At 40.5% G+C, this 18358-nt stretch overlaps 1 protein-coding gene across 2 annotated transcripts; it reads right to left on the minus strand.

The window, feature by feature from the left end:
* Positions 1 to 6: 6 nt before the first annotated feature.
* Positions 7 to 17086, minus strand: pik3ca (phosphatidylinositol-4,5-bisphosphate 3-kinase, catalytic subunit alpha). Of its 2 annotated transcripts, XM_008433278.2 has the most exons (21): positions 16762 to 17086; positions 13895 to 14299; positions 13604 to 13813; positions 12369 to 12619; positions 12035 to 12280; positions 11750 to 11835; positions 11325 to 11430; positions 9892 to 10044; positions 8915 to 9049; positions 8680 to 8804; positions 7643 to 7724; positions 7382 to 7546; positions 7184 to 7287; positions 6003 to 6174; positions 3646 to 3752; positions 2719 to 2840; positions 2354 to 2432; positions 2014 to 2184; positions 1013 to 1130; positions 774 to 925; positions 236 to 506 (listed from the first exon to the last, which is right to left on the minus strand). In XM_008433278.2, the coding sequence occupies exons 2-21, from the start codon at positions 14244 to 14246 to the stop codon at positions 236 to 238; spliced, it is 3207 nt and encodes a 1068-aa protein (XP_008431500.1). In that variant the 5' UTR covers positions 14247 to 14299; positions 16762 to 17086. The 2 variants fall into 2 exon arrangements, with proteins under 2 accessions (XP_017165277.1, XP_008431500.1); XM_017309788.1 differs by lacking the exon at positions 16762 to 17086 and having other exon boundaries at positions 7 to 506; positions 13895 to 14246.
* Positions 17087 to 18358: the final 1272 nt, after the last annotated feature.

Below are 18358 nucleotides of genomic sequence, written 5' to 3' on the forward strand. Positions count from 1 at the left end.
ATCAGCGCCGTTCAGGTTCTCTCCACTCATTCTGTTTGTATGAGAATCATCACCGTTGCTTCTCAAAGTCATCATTAAGGGGAAAGAATATCTCGACTTGGATTAATAGACGTTTTTAGGCGTTTTGTCTTCAATGCAGGCTTTTTTTTTTTTTTTAAGCATCTTTGTTTTTGTTGTCTAGCTCAGCGGCTATAACCAAACCTTCACGTGGTTTTGTGAAGGAAACGGAGTCCTCTCAGTTCATGGCGTGCTGGCGGATGGTGTGGAAGATCCAGTCCATCTTGGTGGTCCAGCCGCCGTGATGGGCGTCGTTCATCTGCTTCATGAAGTAGTCGAGCGCCTCCTGCTCGGACTTGTCCAGGGCCAGGGTCTTCCTGATGTAGGCGATGTCGTCGAACGACTGCAGCTCTGGCATGCCCGAGCCCAGCATCATGGAGAACAGGTTGATGAAGAGGTTGGCGTGCTGCCGGATGGCCAGGTAGGCCTTGTAGCACATCTCCTGGAACCTGAGAGGGTTGGTGAGCGGGGTGGGCAGGGGTCACAATAAGCAATAAAACAATTAGTTAATCGGACAATAAAAGATCATTGTTTTTGTCTCCAGGAGATAAACGTTCTCAAAATTAAAAGCTGAACTTTTCCTTATTGTTTCAGTTTGATATTCTGCTGCTGGAAGAAAGGCTAATTGTGCTTTTCATCTTTCCCAGAGCTGCCGATAAATTCCCCCATGTCTGCGTCCCGGACCGTTCCCATTCGATCCACTCCAGCAGTCTCACCTTTCAAACTCTCTGGTTTTTGTACACTCCTGCGTTCCTTTGCTGATGACGATCAAGAAGTCCTGCGTGAGAACAAACGGGACCCGCTCTCTCTTGTACCCGAACTTCTTCTTTTTGTGGTCGAGGAAATGGCCGAAGTCTATGTGGAACAGCTGCGGACGCACAGCAGAAACGTTTGATTAAAAAAAAAAAACAGGGAGATTTTAGGTGCAACTGAGAACAAAAAGAGGTTTTCCCACCTGTCCGTCGTCTTTCACCATGATGTTGCTGTTGTGTCTGTCTCCAATGCCGAGGATGAAGGTGGCGACGCAGTAGCCGGCGCATGACCGCGTGAACAGATCGATGGCCTGGTCGTACCTAACATAGGGAAAAAATAAATAAATAACACCAAAATAATCTTTCAATTCAAACTGTTGGTGTCTTTGTGCTGAAAAATGACTTGCAAAAGTATTCACACCAAATTAAATTTTTTTCCACAGTAGAATTTTAGGTAAGCAAAGCATCACTCTGAAAGTAAAAGAATAATGTGGTTTTCAAAATAAGATGAAATCAAATCAAGGTTGTGTCGCATAAACATTCTACAACTATTAAGCTAAGAAAAAAAATTAAGAGAAAAAATTAATAAGATTGTAAGAAAAAGTCGTACGAGATTGACGTCACAATATTAAGAGAATAAAGTCGTGATAATGTGAGAAAAAAAGCCATGCGACAAAAGTCCCAATATTATGAGAACAAAGCTGTGACTATTTCTTAAAATATCGGAAAATATTTTTTAAAACTTGCTTTTTATTTCAATTGTTGCAATTGTTTTTCATACTTTCCAAAAAATTAAACAGAAAATCTCATCAATCGATAAAATGGAAGTGACTGCTCAGCTGACCAAGTTGGGTCCAAAGCATGGTGGTGGCAGCATCATGCTGCGGGGATGTCTTTGTCTTCAGCTGGAACTAACGGGCAGAGGTTCAACTTACAGCAGGGCAACACACAGGCCAGAGCTACAAGTCAAATCAACACATATTCATGTGTTAAAACGGCCTAGTCAAAGCTCAGACCTAAATCCAATTAAGAATCTGTGCTAAATCTTGCTCAGTCAGATAGAAAGTGTGGCTTTCCTTCACAGTGTGAACCACTTCTTGTTGCTCCGTCTGATAAAACCCAATAAGTTTGTGTGAAAACAAAAATTAAAAACGATTCAAAGGGTGCGAATACTTTCAACATATCAAGTTTTCCCGCTGCTCACATTTCCCCCTTGTTCTTATCCTTGAGCCACTGGTGCAGAGCGTGGCTGTTGAACTGCAGCGCCCCCTTCAGGCCTCCTTTGCACTGGATCTGCATGATGGTGTGAGAGTTCCGCACCACTTCGATCAACCCCACGCAGTCGCCGATAGACAGGCAGCCGTACGGCAGCATCCTGAGAGAAAAACACGGAAACGCAGACAGAGATGACAGGCTTGTTCACAGAATGGGAGGGGCTGACGAATCTGCCAGCATGTAGAAAAAATTAGAAAAAAAAAAAAAAAAAACGGGACTGAAAGCGTGCGCCTGCGTCTCCCGCTGTCACGAGGAAGTGAGCGGCCTACCTGAGATCAAGGCCCTGGTTCTGCCAGATGTTCTCCATTATCCTAATGATCTGCAGCGTCAGCATGTCCTGCCTCAGATCTGCGGAAGCACCGAGGTGAACAACTGAATATTAGCCGCTTTGATCAGCAGCTCTGCGCCGCTCTTTGTGGGAGCGGAGCTGTTAAAGTCAGGCCGATCTCACACGAGCCGCAGCCGAGTGTGAATCAGACACGCTTCTAAAAGAGCAGGGGAGATGGATATGTGTGTGTGTGTGTGTGTGTGTGTGTGTGTGTGTGTGGGTGTGTGTGCGTGCGCTGTGACACACCCTGCAGGATTTAACTGGATGCTGCACCGAGTGAGAGAGAGCAAGAGAGGCAGGACTCACCGTCTCCATTTTTGAAGATGATTTCGTTGTTCTGGAACAGAAGTTCGGACATCATGTCCGGGTTTTCCCAGTTCAGCCAGAGAGGTCGCTTTGCCGATGACATCATCCGACATTCCTCCAGGCTGAAAGAAACATTTTTCAGTGAAAAACCAAGAAAAAACAGTCAGCTTTTCAGAACTATTCAGTCTCTCCTCATGAGTGCTGCAGCTGTAGAATTTACTGTACGTCTGCATCCTCCAAGAGTTGGTTCATTTTGTCCCCAAATCACATAAACAATAATTACTTTAGAAATTGATTAATCAGATGAAAAATTAGCTCATTCTGCAGATTTTTCATTTGACCACTTAACCTTATTTTATACAATATTAGAAATACATTAAAAAGACACAAATGTTTACATTTCTTTTTTAAATAAAAACATTTTATTGCCCAACATGCAATCACATAGCATTCCTTTAGTGAACGCTTGATCGTGTCAAGTAAGGTGGAACTGCTGCTAAAAAATTACATCCAACATGTTTTTAATTTTTCCTTTTTTTTTTTTTTTTTTTTTACAGAATTTGAACCACGCGAAGCTAAAACTGGAACTTGAGGGGTACTAAGTAGAATATTTTTACTTTACAGAAATTTTTTATCTCGAGTGCAAAATGTTGATGTTTTGAGTAAACTGATTAATTACAACTGAGCCGATTAATCACAATAAATCAATTAATCAGAAATAATTTAAAAAACATTAATCACAATTAATTTGATTAATCATGATTGATCCAATTAATCACGACTGATCCGATTAATCAGATCAGTTGATCAGAGGTTAATTGGATTAATCACGATTAATCCAATTAACCTCCATTAATCCAATTAATCGTTTCAGCCCTAGACTGCAGACCGGTATGTTGTTTCGCTGTGAGAGGTCAGAGGGCGTACCGGAGGTTTCCCAGCTGATGTGCCGGGTTGAGCGGAGAGGTAAAGCTTTGTAGTGCATCCATGTAGTCAGGCCTCTTCATCTGCTCAACCAGAAACTTCATTTGGACCTTTTAGGAGATGAAAGATATATCAGTCACTTCCATAACTGAAGTAAACGCTACAGCTCAAACTCATCTGCCACATTTACCATCTACAACACATTGATTTTATTTTATTTTTTTTCGTATGAGAATGCACCCCCTGGTGGTCATATGTGAGGATTACAGCCATAGTGTTGATTGTAAGATTATGAGCTACAAATAATAAAAAATGTAACTACAGTTGACAGTTTTATGAAGAAAAAAATCTGAGTTTGGCAACTGATCTGCGTTCAGATTTATTTCACGAATAAAAGAGAAGTTTTGCACACATCCTCTCCTGATTCACAGCTCCACTTGGCTGGGACACAATCAAGACAATCCGCTTTGGCAGCCGCAGCTCGGAGTTTGGACACAAGTAAGCACAGAAAGCAGAACGGTGTCACAGACACGGACATCCTCGTTACAGAAGCTGACTTTCACAAGAAGATGTGAGCAAAAGTGGAGGTAAGCCTAAACGCTGCAACAGCAGCTTTTCATGCGACTTCTCTCATGCGCATTTAAAGGCTGCGACTAGAGCTGTGCGATATACTAAAAGCGCATTTCCTACAGCCATAAATGTGTATATCAAGACGTCCAAGCCAAAGCCCACACACTGTAAAAACACTAAATCTTACCAAGTTTTTTTTCTCAGTCTAGTTTCTAGTGAAAATTTCTTTGCACACTTGAATAAAAAACAACTAACTTGAAAGTAATTTTTCAGCAAAATATAGTAGCTCGTTTTAAGTAAAAAATAAAAGTAAATAATGAAAGTACGAGTTCCACTGGGAGATTATTTCATTTATAACAAGATGCTTCTTTTTTCATGTTATGAATGAAATAATAATCAGTGGACCAAGCACTTAAAAAAAAAAATCAATATTAAAGCATTATTAGCTAAAATATGCTAGTATATCTTGCTGAAAAATTACTTGTAAGTTAGTTTGTCTTATTCTAAGTGTGCTAAGACATCTGAACAAGAAACTACACAAATACAGTATACTGGGTGACTTGGTGGTTTTATTGTGAGTCTGTCGAAAAGCAACTGAACTCGACGTGTCATCAGCTCAGATCATCAACATGGACGAAGCCCCGCTCAAGTTTAACAATCTCTAAATACATGCGATTTATGCTCCGGTGCATCTTGTGGATGTTTTTTCAATTCATGCCGCATTTTGTGAGTAACTGGACTTATAGTCCGAAAAATATGGTATATTATTTTAGCAGTGGAATTATGTTATCCATTTGAAATTAAAACAATTAGATTAAGACTGGACAATATACTGCAAATATATTGTCACTTCGATATCATATTGCAAAGAATTGTTTGGAGAGAAGTATTTGCTGGCCAATATATTTTACAATTTCTGAAGTTTTATTTTTTTATGCTAAGGCAATATTAAACCAGTAGGACAGAGTCTCATGAAGAGGTGGGCATTTATTGTATTGTGAATCATTTATCGTGATAAATGTCTTATTATAAGAATTTAGATTTATCGCCGTCAAAATAAGTTAAAATTAACGATGAAAAAACAACCAAAACTGTCTGAATTGTAGGTTTCAGTATTTTCTCCTCTGTTTATTTGATAAGAGTATTAATGAATAACAATGAATTTGAAAATATGATTAAGTCCAATTTAGCAATACAAATCACCCCTCTATATGTGACCGGTGTCCTAAAGAAGCTCATAATAAATGGGAATGTTTTTCAAGCGCTGCATTTGTGTTTGTGGGTCTATAATTACTGTGGCATGCAGTCACAGCCAGTATAAAAAAAAGAAGTAGTTAAAAGTTTGTACTGTCACTTTTATCGTTACTGCAATAGTACCACAAAATATGATCAAACCGACATATAATGCACTTGATATCGCAATATTTGCCAATATTATTGCATGATTTTTTTTTATAACATCATGCAGTTCAAAAATTTAATCATGTCATACATTCTTGTTTTATATTTTTGTGTGAACAGTGTGAAAACCTGGTATTACCCCCGCCTAGCCTAGAGTGGAGTGAGGCTAAGAATATTCAATGTTCAATACTCAATGAATATTCAATATGCCGAAGCCTGGACAAATCTAATAATATTTACTGTTCCCATTCAAGAAGCGTCTACCCTCCAGTTAGCGGAGACCTAAAACTCTCGTGGCATCTCTGTCTCCGGGGCGGTCCAGATGTTGCGGAGGTTGAACCTACACCCCGCGAGGATGAAAGGGAAGCAGCTGCCAGCTGTCGGGTTACCTTCTGCGCCTCGTCTTTTTTCTCCTGCTTGAGCAGGTCGGTGAGATTGATGAGCTTCTCCATGGCCTCCACCTGCCGGCTCAGGTGCTTCAGATACATGCCGCATGCCCGGCAGTACGACTCCAGCAGGAGGCCAAAGCGCTGGCTCACTGTCTTGTTGTGCATCTCTGATCTTCGCACACACAAGAAAAAAAGAAAAAAAAAAGAAGAAGTTTTAGGAGGTTAGGAGATGATGCTATCATGTTCAGCGTGGAAATGATGGTGACATTGCTAGGTGACATTCAAAAAACCAAATTTTGCCAAAATTTTTAGCACCAGACTTGAAAACTAGCAAATTTCAACTACAGGGGGACGATATGGACGGAAAGTTTCATTATGATATTTTGTGGTATGATTGTGATAATGATAAAAATGACAATAAGAACAATTTCTTACATCTTTTTAATGAAATGGTATGGCTGCAGCTATGTGTCACAGCAATCGTAGCCCCACAAATACAAATACTGCCCTTGGAAAACTTTCCACTTTGTGGACGCCAGTCACATTAAACTGCACACAGTAACTGCATTAAGTTATGTTTTTAAGTTTATCAATATTTATTAATACTATACTGGAGAAAGTAGTACAAATAAATCCGACAGTACGGACAGTTTTTAATAGGAATTTATCATGGCAACAATAACAAGAAATTTATCTCAACAAACTGTAAATGATATGGTTAATAATACAAAATTGATTAAATAAAGAACGCAAAAATGAGTTATTTGCTATTTTTTTGTTTTACCTGCTCAACAATAAACAAAAGTTTTATGAAATCTATATATCAAAATTCGGAAACATAAGTATGGGTCTGGACAAACGATAATAATGTCGTTTTGAGACCATTTTCAACTTATTGATAACGGCATAACAATGCCAGTTTACTCTCTCAAAAACTAAAAAAGTTTAAGTTTGCACAGATCACTCCAAAACTGGACCTGGAAGACATTTAAAATGTCCAAAATATAAAACACAACAACCAAAAACACCAAATAAAGAGAAAATAAAAAGCGTGAAGGTTAAAAAAACATAAACGTAATAAAGACTCTGCAAACAAAACTGCCCTTCGGAAATTACCAAGCTTGTTTTTTATTTATCGTGCGATTAATTGTTCGCATACTTCCAGGCAGAAATGAACTCACTTTAAGTGCCAGAAAAAGAAGTGTCCTATCCTCTGATTGGTCAAAGCCTTTTTCAGCAGGAAGCGTGCGAGCGGGTTGTCCAGGTACTGCTCGTACTTCAGAACCTGGACACAGACAGCGTGGAAAAACAACTTCAGCATCCTGCTCCTCGGCTCCTGGCGACGCAGCAGGGACCCGGTTCTCCTCCGCCCGACTCACCTGGACCAGCTGGATGAGGTACTGCGACAGTTTGTCGTCGGTTAAGTATTTCTCAAGGCACTTCACGGCGAACTCTCGGATCATGGGGTCGGGGAAGTTGCAGTCCAGCAACTCCATGGCTTGTTCTGGCTTAATGGCAGGCCAGTCTTTGAGAAGGCAATACATCTGGAATTTACAAAGAAATAAAAAGGGTTTAAACTTAGCCTGTCTGAAACGTCTCCAGCCGGTCGGGTCTGTCCGCGTGTGAGGATATCCACTCACCTGCGCGACCTCGTCTCTGGAGTTCCACTTCACAGCCAGGAGGATCTTGGGAAGGATATCTGGGATGTTGATGCAGTAATGTCTGGAATAAAAGAAGGTTTGAGGTTAGTCCCACATGGGCAACTTGAAGTATTTTCAACACTTAAAAAAAAAAGAAGAAAAACACAGAGCAGAGATTTTGTGGTTAATTTCCAAGTTGTAAGATTCAGATTTTAGTCAGTTATTAGAACTGTAAGTAATTTATTTTTTTTACACACAAGTTAAAAATTAAACTGTCTAATTCTATTGAATAAAAAAGGCAACTAAACTCGAGTGAATAAATTGGTTCACGCAATATGTCATTATAAAACACGGCCTGCCACGATCGTCTAACCACTTCCTGTTGCTGGTTTCTTCCTGTTTTGCGCCAGTGGCAACATCTGGTCATATGATTTGTGCGATGTGAAAAGTGTTTTCATTGCAGTTTTGAGGAAAAAAAAAATTTCAATACCACCTCCTTCTAGCGACAAAACTTTTTAACGGCAAAAGTTTTTTCAAAATTGCAGTGTTCCTGTTAAGCACATTTATTGGCAAAAATATCAAATTATAATGTCAATGAAAACGCAGTGACTGAAAGTCGACAGCAGCAGGTAACTTCACAAGAACATGGGGTGGAAGTACTAATATAAAACCAAACTAAAAGGAAACATAACAAGCACCATGTAGAAAAAGATAACATATAAATGTGATATTGGTAAACATCAGGCATTGGCCATAAATATGTTCATATCAGTTGTCGATATCAGCACAAATGTTCAAAGCGGTGCATCCCTGAAAGAAGCTGCATGACGAACAGAGCGGGTTTTTCCAACAGAACCTAAAGCCTGAGGTCCAACTCCCTCAATCTGGCGTTCTGCCATGTTTCACTGAAAAACACCTTTAGAACTGAACTGAAAACAGCTGCGGACTTCCACACCAAAGACCACTGGTGACCGATGAAAACTCGTTACCAGACGATTTCTAACACATCAACGTAGAGCACAGACAGATAGATGTACCTGTGACTCCACAGAAAGTCCTTCTCCTGCTCAGTGATCTCAGACAGAGGGTCCCGGTTACACACTTGGCGCAGCTGCTCATTATCGCTCTCAGTCAGGGGTTTGTCCCGTGCCAGTCTGTTGCTCTGTGGAAACCAGATGTCAAACACTTTAATACCCCAAACTCCTTCACCAACACGCTGAATCTACAGTACGGTCCTGCGTTTGCCAGCTTCTCCTGACGTTATTATCTTACCAGGCCGGGGTGTGAGTAATTAAAGCCGAGCTCCCGGGAAATGTTCCAGTTGGCGTGATCCTCGATCATGCTCATGTCGGGGAACTTGACTGGGCAGCTGAAGTGGTCAAACTCCAGCTCCAAGCAAGGGGTTTCCTGTGTGAGGGAGGGGGAAGGAGCTCAGTCAGGGAGTTCAGTACAGTCAGACAGGTGTCTGCGTCAACGGGTCACTCATTAAAGGTCAGCATTATGTGTTTTCCAGCCACATCGTATCATTTTATAGCACAATCAAGTAATTATGTTTCCTTAAGTTGTTATAAAAATGCTGTATGAAATATAACTTAAAAGAAACTTGACTTCCTAATTCAATGCCTTGAAATTGGGCAACTGTCTCTTTAAGAAGCCCCTGCTCTTTCTCCTTCAGGAAGTCATCTCAACATGCCTCCTCTATTAAACCTTTAACTACATTTTTACCAGTGTTGTGCTGAGAAGTAGCTCGTATAAAGAGCTGAGCAGGTGCTCAGTTCCACCAAGTGTTTTGCTAATTGCTGCTGACTAGTCTGAAGGAGCTGAGTGGAGGAATCTGCAATGCAGAAGCTCTGAAGCTTGGAAACTGCAACTCAGAGGAGGAGCTTCTTTCTCAAAGGTGGGGCTAGGTCCACCCAGGTGTTTTGAACAGCTGAATGGTTGCTATGGGAGATTAAACAATTAAACAAACATCAAAGCAACACTCCAGGTATGTTTTTGATCAGGGAATAACATTACAACATGATGTAAAGCTAAAAAAGGTCAGTTTTACATAATACTGCCCCTTTAAGGCCAGCTTTGAAAAATCCCGTCATCAGGCTCAAATGTAAGCAGCCGACACATGTCGTAAAAGACATGAAAAGATCATATTTATGCACATCATTTCCATTTCTTTCTAAACAACTGCCACAGATAAGGTCAGACTTATAACTGTATCCAGAGGCCAAAGAACCGTACCGCTGAGCGCTCACCTTGTTGGGGTTGGAGCCTGTGACACCGATGGGGTTGAGCAGATCCTCCAGGCCATGTGGGACAGGCCACAGGTTGAGAGCCATCTTCCCCGCTACCAGCGTGTGTGTGTAGTCAAACAGGTTGATGTTGCCCCAGGCCAGGGGACAATGCTCCTGCAGGAAAAACGCCATGAGAAGATAAGTAGGAAAATGTTTCCAAACGGCTCTGGCTTGGAGCTACGGAGCACAATCCCTGTTTAAACATTCAAACATTAAAACACCTCTCCTTTTATTGACTTCTGATTGGAGCGGGATGGTCGGCTCTGAGGAGGAACAGATGTTAAACGTATAAAGTCTTTTGTCAAAACGAGTGTCTGAATGAAAAGCAGGCCAGAAAGGCTGTTATGTGTTGCTTTCGAACATCCTGACAGTAATTTATTGCAGTGAGATGGTGGAGGAAAAATGGAGAGCTGCAGATAACTGGCAGCGTATCTTTAGCTCCTTTCATTCCACTGTGGAAAACTACAGCCCATCCAAAAACAAAGGTCCGTCTGAGCAGCTCCTTAAATTATGGAAAATCGATTCATGAATTTGACTCTTCTTGTTTTCACCTAAAGAGCTTTACCCAGAACATAAATCCATATTTTATCTTTTGAAATTCCTTTTATATGCTCGTATAAGTTCACTTCAGACATACAGATAGCTTTGCAAAAAATATTTATTTTCCTTGAACATTATATTAAATCCCAATCACAAACTTTCTTGTATTTTCTTGACGTTTTACTGTATGTAGAAGGGCCAACAAAAAATTGTGAAGAATGTTTAGTGGAAGGAAAAATGTCACCTGGCACTCAGAAGACAACGTCCCAACCTCTACAACATCTGAAACAGTTTAATGGCCGCTCTGAATCTGTGCAGCCCTACTACACATGCAGCCAGCACTACAACAGATCGAAGCATATTCCAGTGTTAGAACGGCCTAGTCAAAGTACAGATTTAAATGTGGTTCAAAATCTGTGGCAGTACATGAAAGCTGATGTTTACACACATTCTCTGTGGATTCAGGACAAATTTCAGATTTTTTTGCAAAGTTCTTTGTTGAATCCCCTTTTGCTGCGTGTCTAGATTTTAACTTCTATAAGCAAAGAACTGACTCTGGCAGTTGAATGAATGCCATGTTTTCAGATTTTTACTTCATAAAAAATAAAAAAATAAATTAAAAATTGATTATTTTTCCTCCACTTGACAAACAATTTCTCTATCGCATAAAGGCCCGATGAAATGGCTAACTGGTAAACGGATTAAGTTCATTTAGACCACATTCAGCCAGCGGCTCAAGCAGACACACACACATCCAGATCCATATTCTAAAACAACTGATAACAATTCTTCGATCAAATCATTCATGACCAAGAAAACCCCCAGGGTCAAAGTTTCTGTGTCTCTCGGCTGACCTCTTTAGCTCCCTTCCTTCCTTTGACAGAGCAGATGGAGAGGCAGAGTCGAGCAGCTCTGGGAATTTCTGTGACGTACATGTCATAGGTCAGCCACTCGTTCCACCTGAAATCAAAAGGAAACGAACGAGCAACTCCGTTAACAAAACGAGACCTGGAGATGTAGGTATCATTAATTTAGTGCAGAGCGTCACAGAAAAGGAAAGATAACGCATTGAAAAATGCATTGAAACACGCGATTTAAATTTAAATCACAAGAGACAAAATTTTTTATTCAATAAAGCGCCACAATTGTGACATTGTGTTTTATTGACATTAGCTGAATATTAACAAAGTTTTGTGCACGTTTGTAATGGAAACGCAGCTAACGTCAAAGCACGGCGCAGAATCCCAGAACATGAAGCGCTCTCGTTTAGCCTCCTTACCTGGGATTAGAGCAGGGGACGCGCTGAGTGTTGACGTTGTCGCACAGCTGCTCCCCACCATGGTAGATCCCAGTCCTGACGTAGATCTACAGCAGGAAACGAGAGAAATTTGAAGCAGGTAATAAACAAAAACAGCTGAAACCAGAAGTTTACATACACTACATAAAAAAGAGACGCTCATTTTGTTTCCTCGCTGTCTGACATGAAACTTTCCATCATTTTAGCTGCGTTGGGATTACCAAAAATGTTTTCTATTTGCTAAAAGAGACAGATCAGCAGCTCTACCTTGTCTATGTCTCTGATGTTTACATTGACGTAGGTAGCGCAGAGGATCCTGATCCTCAGCGTCCCGTTGATTGTCCAGAGACACTTGGTGGCCGTCTCGCCGTTCATGTAGGGCGTCGCCGTGGAGATCCGCCTGGCATACGACGGCATGGTGAAGTTCTCCATGGGCAGCTGGGAATACAGGCTCTCTTTGGACATCAGCATCAGGTTGGGCATCCTTCCCAGCATGATGCAGCTGCGGATATACTGTAGAGCACAGCGAGAGGTGAAATGAAGCCAATTCAAAGTTCCCACTCAGCCGTTAATGAGTGCTGAAAAGCGCGGAGCGGGATACCTTGTACTGACTCAGTGGGTATTTCTCCAGTAAGTACTCGTCGCAGCCGCAGACTTTGAGGATGTACTTCCCCTGGTACTCCTGGACGCACATCTTCAGCTGCTCCTGAGTGAGCAGCATGCTGCGCGTCTTCTTCCGGATGGCTTCGGCGATCACCTGCTCGGGCACGCAGTCGTGGTTGATCTTCAGGGTGTACTTCTGCTTGTCGTTGCTGGGCGAAACGATGACCCAGATCACCACGATAATCTGGCCTGAAGGATGGAAAAAAAAAACGCAGCAGAAGCTGATCTGTAAAACAGGAATTTCCAGTGTTCTTTTTGAATTGTTATATTTTAGCTTTTTTAAAAACAATGAGGGTTTATCTACTTCCTAGACACATACTGCCATTTAATAGCACAATCAACTAACTATGTTACCTTCAGTTGCTATGGAAATGATGCACATATCAAATATGACTTAAAAGAAATTTGACTTTGCATCTGATGCCTTGAAATTGGCCAAGCTAGCTATCCAGGGTACGTTAACAGCTAGTTACCGGTGGCATCAACCAACCACCTGCTGAACACAATAAAGATGTCTTGAGTTTAACACAAACTTTTGTGTGACAGGAAAGTCCAGCAAGAAAGAAAATACATATAGTCATCATTCTAAGTCTTTTTACTTTTTTTGCCAAAAGTGATTTTTTATTCCCCTAAGATATCTTTTGGCAAAAATCATGTAGGCCATCATTTTAAGGACGGTGAAGATATACGAGATTAAGCAGTCCTGCCATAGCAAAATGTAAGACCTGTGATTGATGTATTTAAGCCCAACTTACATTTTTAATGAATTTACAAAATTTTAAGGCCTTAATTTTAGAAACATAAATTTCAGACTGGTTCTGTGAGACCAGCTTCCAAGGCAGAGCTGTGGGTAAATAGGCGGTGCTTTTTATGAACCAGCGCTCAGGCACCCTGAATGGTTGCCATGGGAGATTCCAGGATTCCTCAAACATGCATGAATGATTCAAAGCAACATTCCAGGAACATTTTTTTATAACAACATAACATCATATAAACCTCAAAAAAGATTTAGCATAATAATGCCCCTTTAAGAAAAATCACAGAGGATAAAAACTGACATTAAAAGGCCAAAGATTTACAAAATGAATGAAACGACAAAGGACACTGGACGCAAAGTGTGTCCGATGTGTTGAATTCTCCAGGATGAGGTGACCGCTCGGTGGAGCGTCTCACCTTTATCTAGTTTATTGTAGATGTGCCTGGGAAGCTCTGCGGACGATTCCACGTTAGGGGGGTAGACGTACAGCGCTCTGCTGTGGCAGCCGTTGTTGTCTCTGAGGTCCACGGCTTCTTTGCAAACATTTAAAATGTTCCTTCTGAAGTCCTGCACTTCGGAGTCCTTCACCAAATCAAACTCGCATATGGGCATTCCGATGGCGAAGCCTGCAGATAAACGGAGAACAGATCGCAATTAGACACATGCTCAACATGCTTCACATCCCGGCAGCGCAGACGGAAGCCCACCTATTTCTCTGTTGAGGATTTTCTCCTCTCTGTTGCCCACTGGCTCGATGACTTTGAGGAAAGCCTGGAAGAGCCTGAGATCGCACAACCTCCTGGTCTCGTCGTAAAACTCCTCGCGCTCGGCCTCCTGCGTGACGCTGACGAAGATGTAGGAGCTCTCCTCCTGCAGCAGATGGTAGAGCGGGTACTTCCTGGCTTCCTTGAAGAGCTCGTGCTTGACCGTAATGAGAGTAGCCTCCCGGAGACACTCCAACGTGAGGATCATGCCGTTTGGCAGCAGGCAGTCCACAAGGATGCTGGGGGGCATCAAGTGCATCCCCCATAGTTCTCCGGAAGAGGGCCTGGGAGGCATGGCGGTCCCGGCGAATCCTGCCCGGCGATTTCCAGGTGAGGGCTATCAGCTGACTGAGAGGCAGGAAAAAAAATAAAACAATTATGTAAGAAATCACAGAACGATGGCTGACCTTTTAAACACGGCAGAAATTATACTAACATTTCCCCCAGATAATACACATGTTCACCTCCAGTATATTAACATTGTCCCCCAAAAAAACTCTGAAATAGAGGAATAAAGGAGTACTGTTTGGAGAAATTCAATTCAAATTCAAAAATACTTTGTTGATCCCAAAGTTAAAATTTAATGTTGTTAATTTATCATATTAATTCAAGATCTCTTGTAGTGGTCTGTATTACGGTGAATATGAAGAAGCCTCTGACTGAAGACACTCTGTTTTTCTATGACTGGCTTATAAAGAGGATTTTCAAAGTTCTTCATAAATTTTCTTGATTTTAAGTAAATAAAAACCTTGTAGATGTAGGCAGGAATCAAACAGCAGGTTTTTTTTACCCATTACTTTCATTGAACCATTGTGAGTGTGCTGCACAGAATGATACAGAAATCTCATGTTAGAATGTAAAATATTTTAATACTTTAATTAATTACGTAACTAATCTTTTTTTTTTTTTTTACATACAAAAGTCCCAAGTCTTATTCTTATTTTGTTTGATTAAAAAGAATTGCAATTAATCCATTACCTGTTGACTAATTTTAATTGAGTCCCAATACTAAAATTATCAACTTTCAAGTGGGTCCAGTTACTAATTTTCAGTGTATGCACCATTTTGTTGTGACCGATTCTGATTTACCTGGATCGATGTTCTACTCGCCTAGCTTGATCCATTGTAAGCTAGTCGCTACAAAAAAAATTTAATCAGTTTTTCATTACCGAGTGGCTTATACAGGGAGACAGACAGGAAGGTGGATGTGTTACAGTAGAATGTTCTGTTTGACCCGGTTCTTTCTGAAAAGAAAATGTTGGGTTTAGAAATGTTAGCAGCTTATTGGAGACCTCAAAGCTCAGATGAGTACCTTTCATTAAAGGTACACAAAGCTGTTGTTGTTTTGGTTTAGTACGGCTAAAAGTGCCTAATTCATGCTAAGATGCTAAAATATCCTCCTCTTTATTCATGTCATGAATAAAGACATGAATAAAGATGATCCTGTTTAACTGTGTAATGCAGACAGCTATTAAATTTCTTTTTTTTTTTTGACTTTTGGAAAGTTGCTACGATGCGTAACCGTGGGCAACAAAAGATTGGTTTTACAACTGGGAGCAGCTGATTAGCATCTGAAAAGCTCAAATAATACCTGAACTATGACCCCAAATCCTAGAGGAAACTTTATGGATGCAGAGAGAGAAGCAGGAAGTTGAAAACTTCCCTTTCATCAATCATCAAAGAGGAGCTTTAAAAGTGAACCAGGTGGAATAGCATAGCTTGCTAACAACTGCAGGTGCTATCCATGACATGTTACTGTGGAATATCATCTCTGCTTTGCTGTTAGCATGCCATGACAGTCACGAGGCAGTCATACAGCAACAGTCTTCAGTCAGAGGCCTTTTCAGATTTGTTGCGAGACCGACTGCTACTGGAAAACCTCCCTGACAAACTTTGCGATTGGTGGATCTCTAATCCCAACTGTGACATACAGGATTCTGTTAATCTATGGAGGATATTGGACGATTATAGCTATAATCTCAAACTAAAACTGGTAAAGATCCACTGTATTCATTTTTGTCCTGAAAACTATGAATATCGTGGTCGAAGGAGGTCATGTGACTTTGTTTACAGACTTACAAAACTTCAGAATAAATACTGCTTACATAACATCGCACATTTGTGTTAGTCTTGTCCATTTGATGTGTTTTTTAAAATTAAATAAAGAAGTTATGAGTACCATAAAATATCCCAAACGGGTTTATCAAATGCTTTAAAGCTGCCTTAATATATATCGATAAAGCGCTTCTTCTGTTAATTCAAGCAAGAAGAGTGATTTAGATTTTGTTTCACCTAATTTAGCTGGCACCTGGGAGTAGATGACCGAACCCTGCCGATAACAAACTACAGAAATGTTTTGGATATATAAAACAGAACGCACAATGTTTATGTGTGTTTACGCAAAAGCTCCGACAAGTGCCCAGAAAAGTGGGTTTAAGGGACTTCAAACAGCATGTAAACAAACTCAGTAGCTCCCGAAGCCCAGCTGCATGCTGGCCAGAGGCTAACACTGCTGCGGTTTAAGCTTCGGCAGCTGGACGAAACGCTTTCTCTACTTCTGCTGTTGTCTTTTTAAACTTTAGCTGGGTGTTGTTTCTTGGGGAGCTAAATGACCATACTAGCCAAGCACACTAAGCAGATCAATGTCATTGGCAATATGACAACCTCGCCTCATACATGAGCTAATTTTAGTCTAACGTTAATATTTTTAATGTGCGCGAGCTAAAACTTGGCTGGGTGTGTGGGACTTTACAGTGGTTTGGGTGGACAGCGAAAGCGAACAAAATAAAGGAGAAACGAGGTGACAGTACCTGAGTTAAGACTGCAAACGCAAACCGGTTAGCCGCGAAGCTAGTCAGCCAGCACCGTCATTAGCTGCGGCTAGCCCAGTTAATCCCATCCGTGCCCACTCGGGAAGTCTCACGCAGTGGCATTAATGTTATCCTCTGTCCATGAAGACGATAACCGTGGAGCAGAAAGCCCCGGACCTAGCTGCCGGTGATGTTAGCAGCATGTTGGAGCGATATTAATTCATCATACTTCATACTGTTCGTCATTGTGCTGTCCTGAAAACAAACTGTTCTGTTTCATAGCGCGCTATCTCCACACAGCTAGCCTGGATTGATGGGAATTTCGGCTGCTTTTTTGAGATCCGGATCGTTTGGCTCAACTGTACTAAAAGAGCCGACCCATTTGGTACCACAACGCCTTCACCTAATCGTTGTGGTGAATATTTCAACACTAGGTGTTGAAATATATTTGGAATGATGTTTGTAAACACCGTCAGGATCAAATTTGTGTACCGCGAATTGACTTTAAAAACAAAATGGGACATGATGAACAAATTCCATGCTGGTTTTTTAGATGATTGTGAAAGAAAGTGAATTAAACAAACAAACAAACAAACAACTCCGTTTACTGTTTGTTATGTTTTTGCTTACAGAAAAAGTAAAGGACTAACAAAATATTTGAGCTTACTGCTTAGTAAAAGATAATTTACTGACTATATGTGGACATTTATTTGTAAAACATAACTTTAATCTCACAATCATTCAGTCTGACAGAGTATGCTCATCTATGCTTATTATTTTTTAATTCTAAAAAGATTTTTTTAAAGTTTAAAAAAGTAATTAAATTCTTCCAAATTAAAATATTAATTTAATTAATGTTCTGAACCAACCAAAATCATGAACACTAATGAATCTCTAAAGTTTAATCATTTATGATCTTCTACTCATGTATGTCTGTTTTGTGCATCTAGAGATGGAAACTTTTGCCTGTTATTCTTTACCAAACATCTCAATCTCTGTCAAAAGGCATGGGGATCGACGAACCCCATTTGAATTTAGGTTTGGACTTTGATTAGGCCAATCTCACCCAATTAAATAAGTTTTGATCTGTAGAATTTCTGATCTAAAGAAAGAAAAATAGATCTAATGAATATCACTAGTACGTTTTAGTGTTATCGTGTTGTGGAAATTCTATGCAAAGCCGTTGAATTTTTGCATTGAAAATGGATACCTTCCATTTTCAGGATGCCTGATTATTGTTCTTGATTTGTTCTGACCTACTACTGAGAGCATTTTAGTTTAGTTATCAGATCAGCCCCTCTCTGTCTAACACAGAGACATCAACTGCAGGAAAGATGGCAGCCAGCTTCTGTCGTTCAGACATGTGAACCGGCACAAAGACTCAGTTTGGTCATGAGTGGAAAATCACAATTTTGCAGCTGGAGCAGATGATCCTCGTGGGATGATGAGACAGGGGAAATTAACCCTTCTAAAACAAAACAAAAACCTTGCTTGTATTTTTTTATTTTTTTTATTTTTTTTGACAAAGGAAACACAACCGATATCTTTAAATAAATGTCAGCAAATAATGAGAAAAGCATAAAAATATGTTGCTGCA

This window comes from Poecilia reticulata, linkage group LG17 (genome assembly GCF_000633615.1).
Source record: "Poecilia reticulata strain Guanapo linkage group LG17, Guppy_female_1.0+MT, whole genome shotgun sequence".
NCBI lineage: Eukaryota > Metazoa > Chordata > Actinopteri > Cyprinodontiformes > Poeciliidae > Poecilia > Poecilia reticulata.

Coding starts and splice junctions, on each gene's coding strand:
- pik3ca (XM_017309788.1), bottom strand. CDS start 14,246: ATGCCTCCCAGGCCCTCTTCCGGAGAACTATGGGGGATGCACTTGATG. Junction 2,433..2,718: donor CATCTTCAAAAATGGAGACG/GTGAGTCCTGCC, acceptor GTGCTTCCGCAG/ATCTGAGGCAGGACATGCTG. Junction 2,185..2,353: donor AACCAGGGCCTTGATCTCAG/GTAGGCCGCTCA, acceptor TTTTTCTCTCAG/GATGCTGCCGTACGGCTGCC.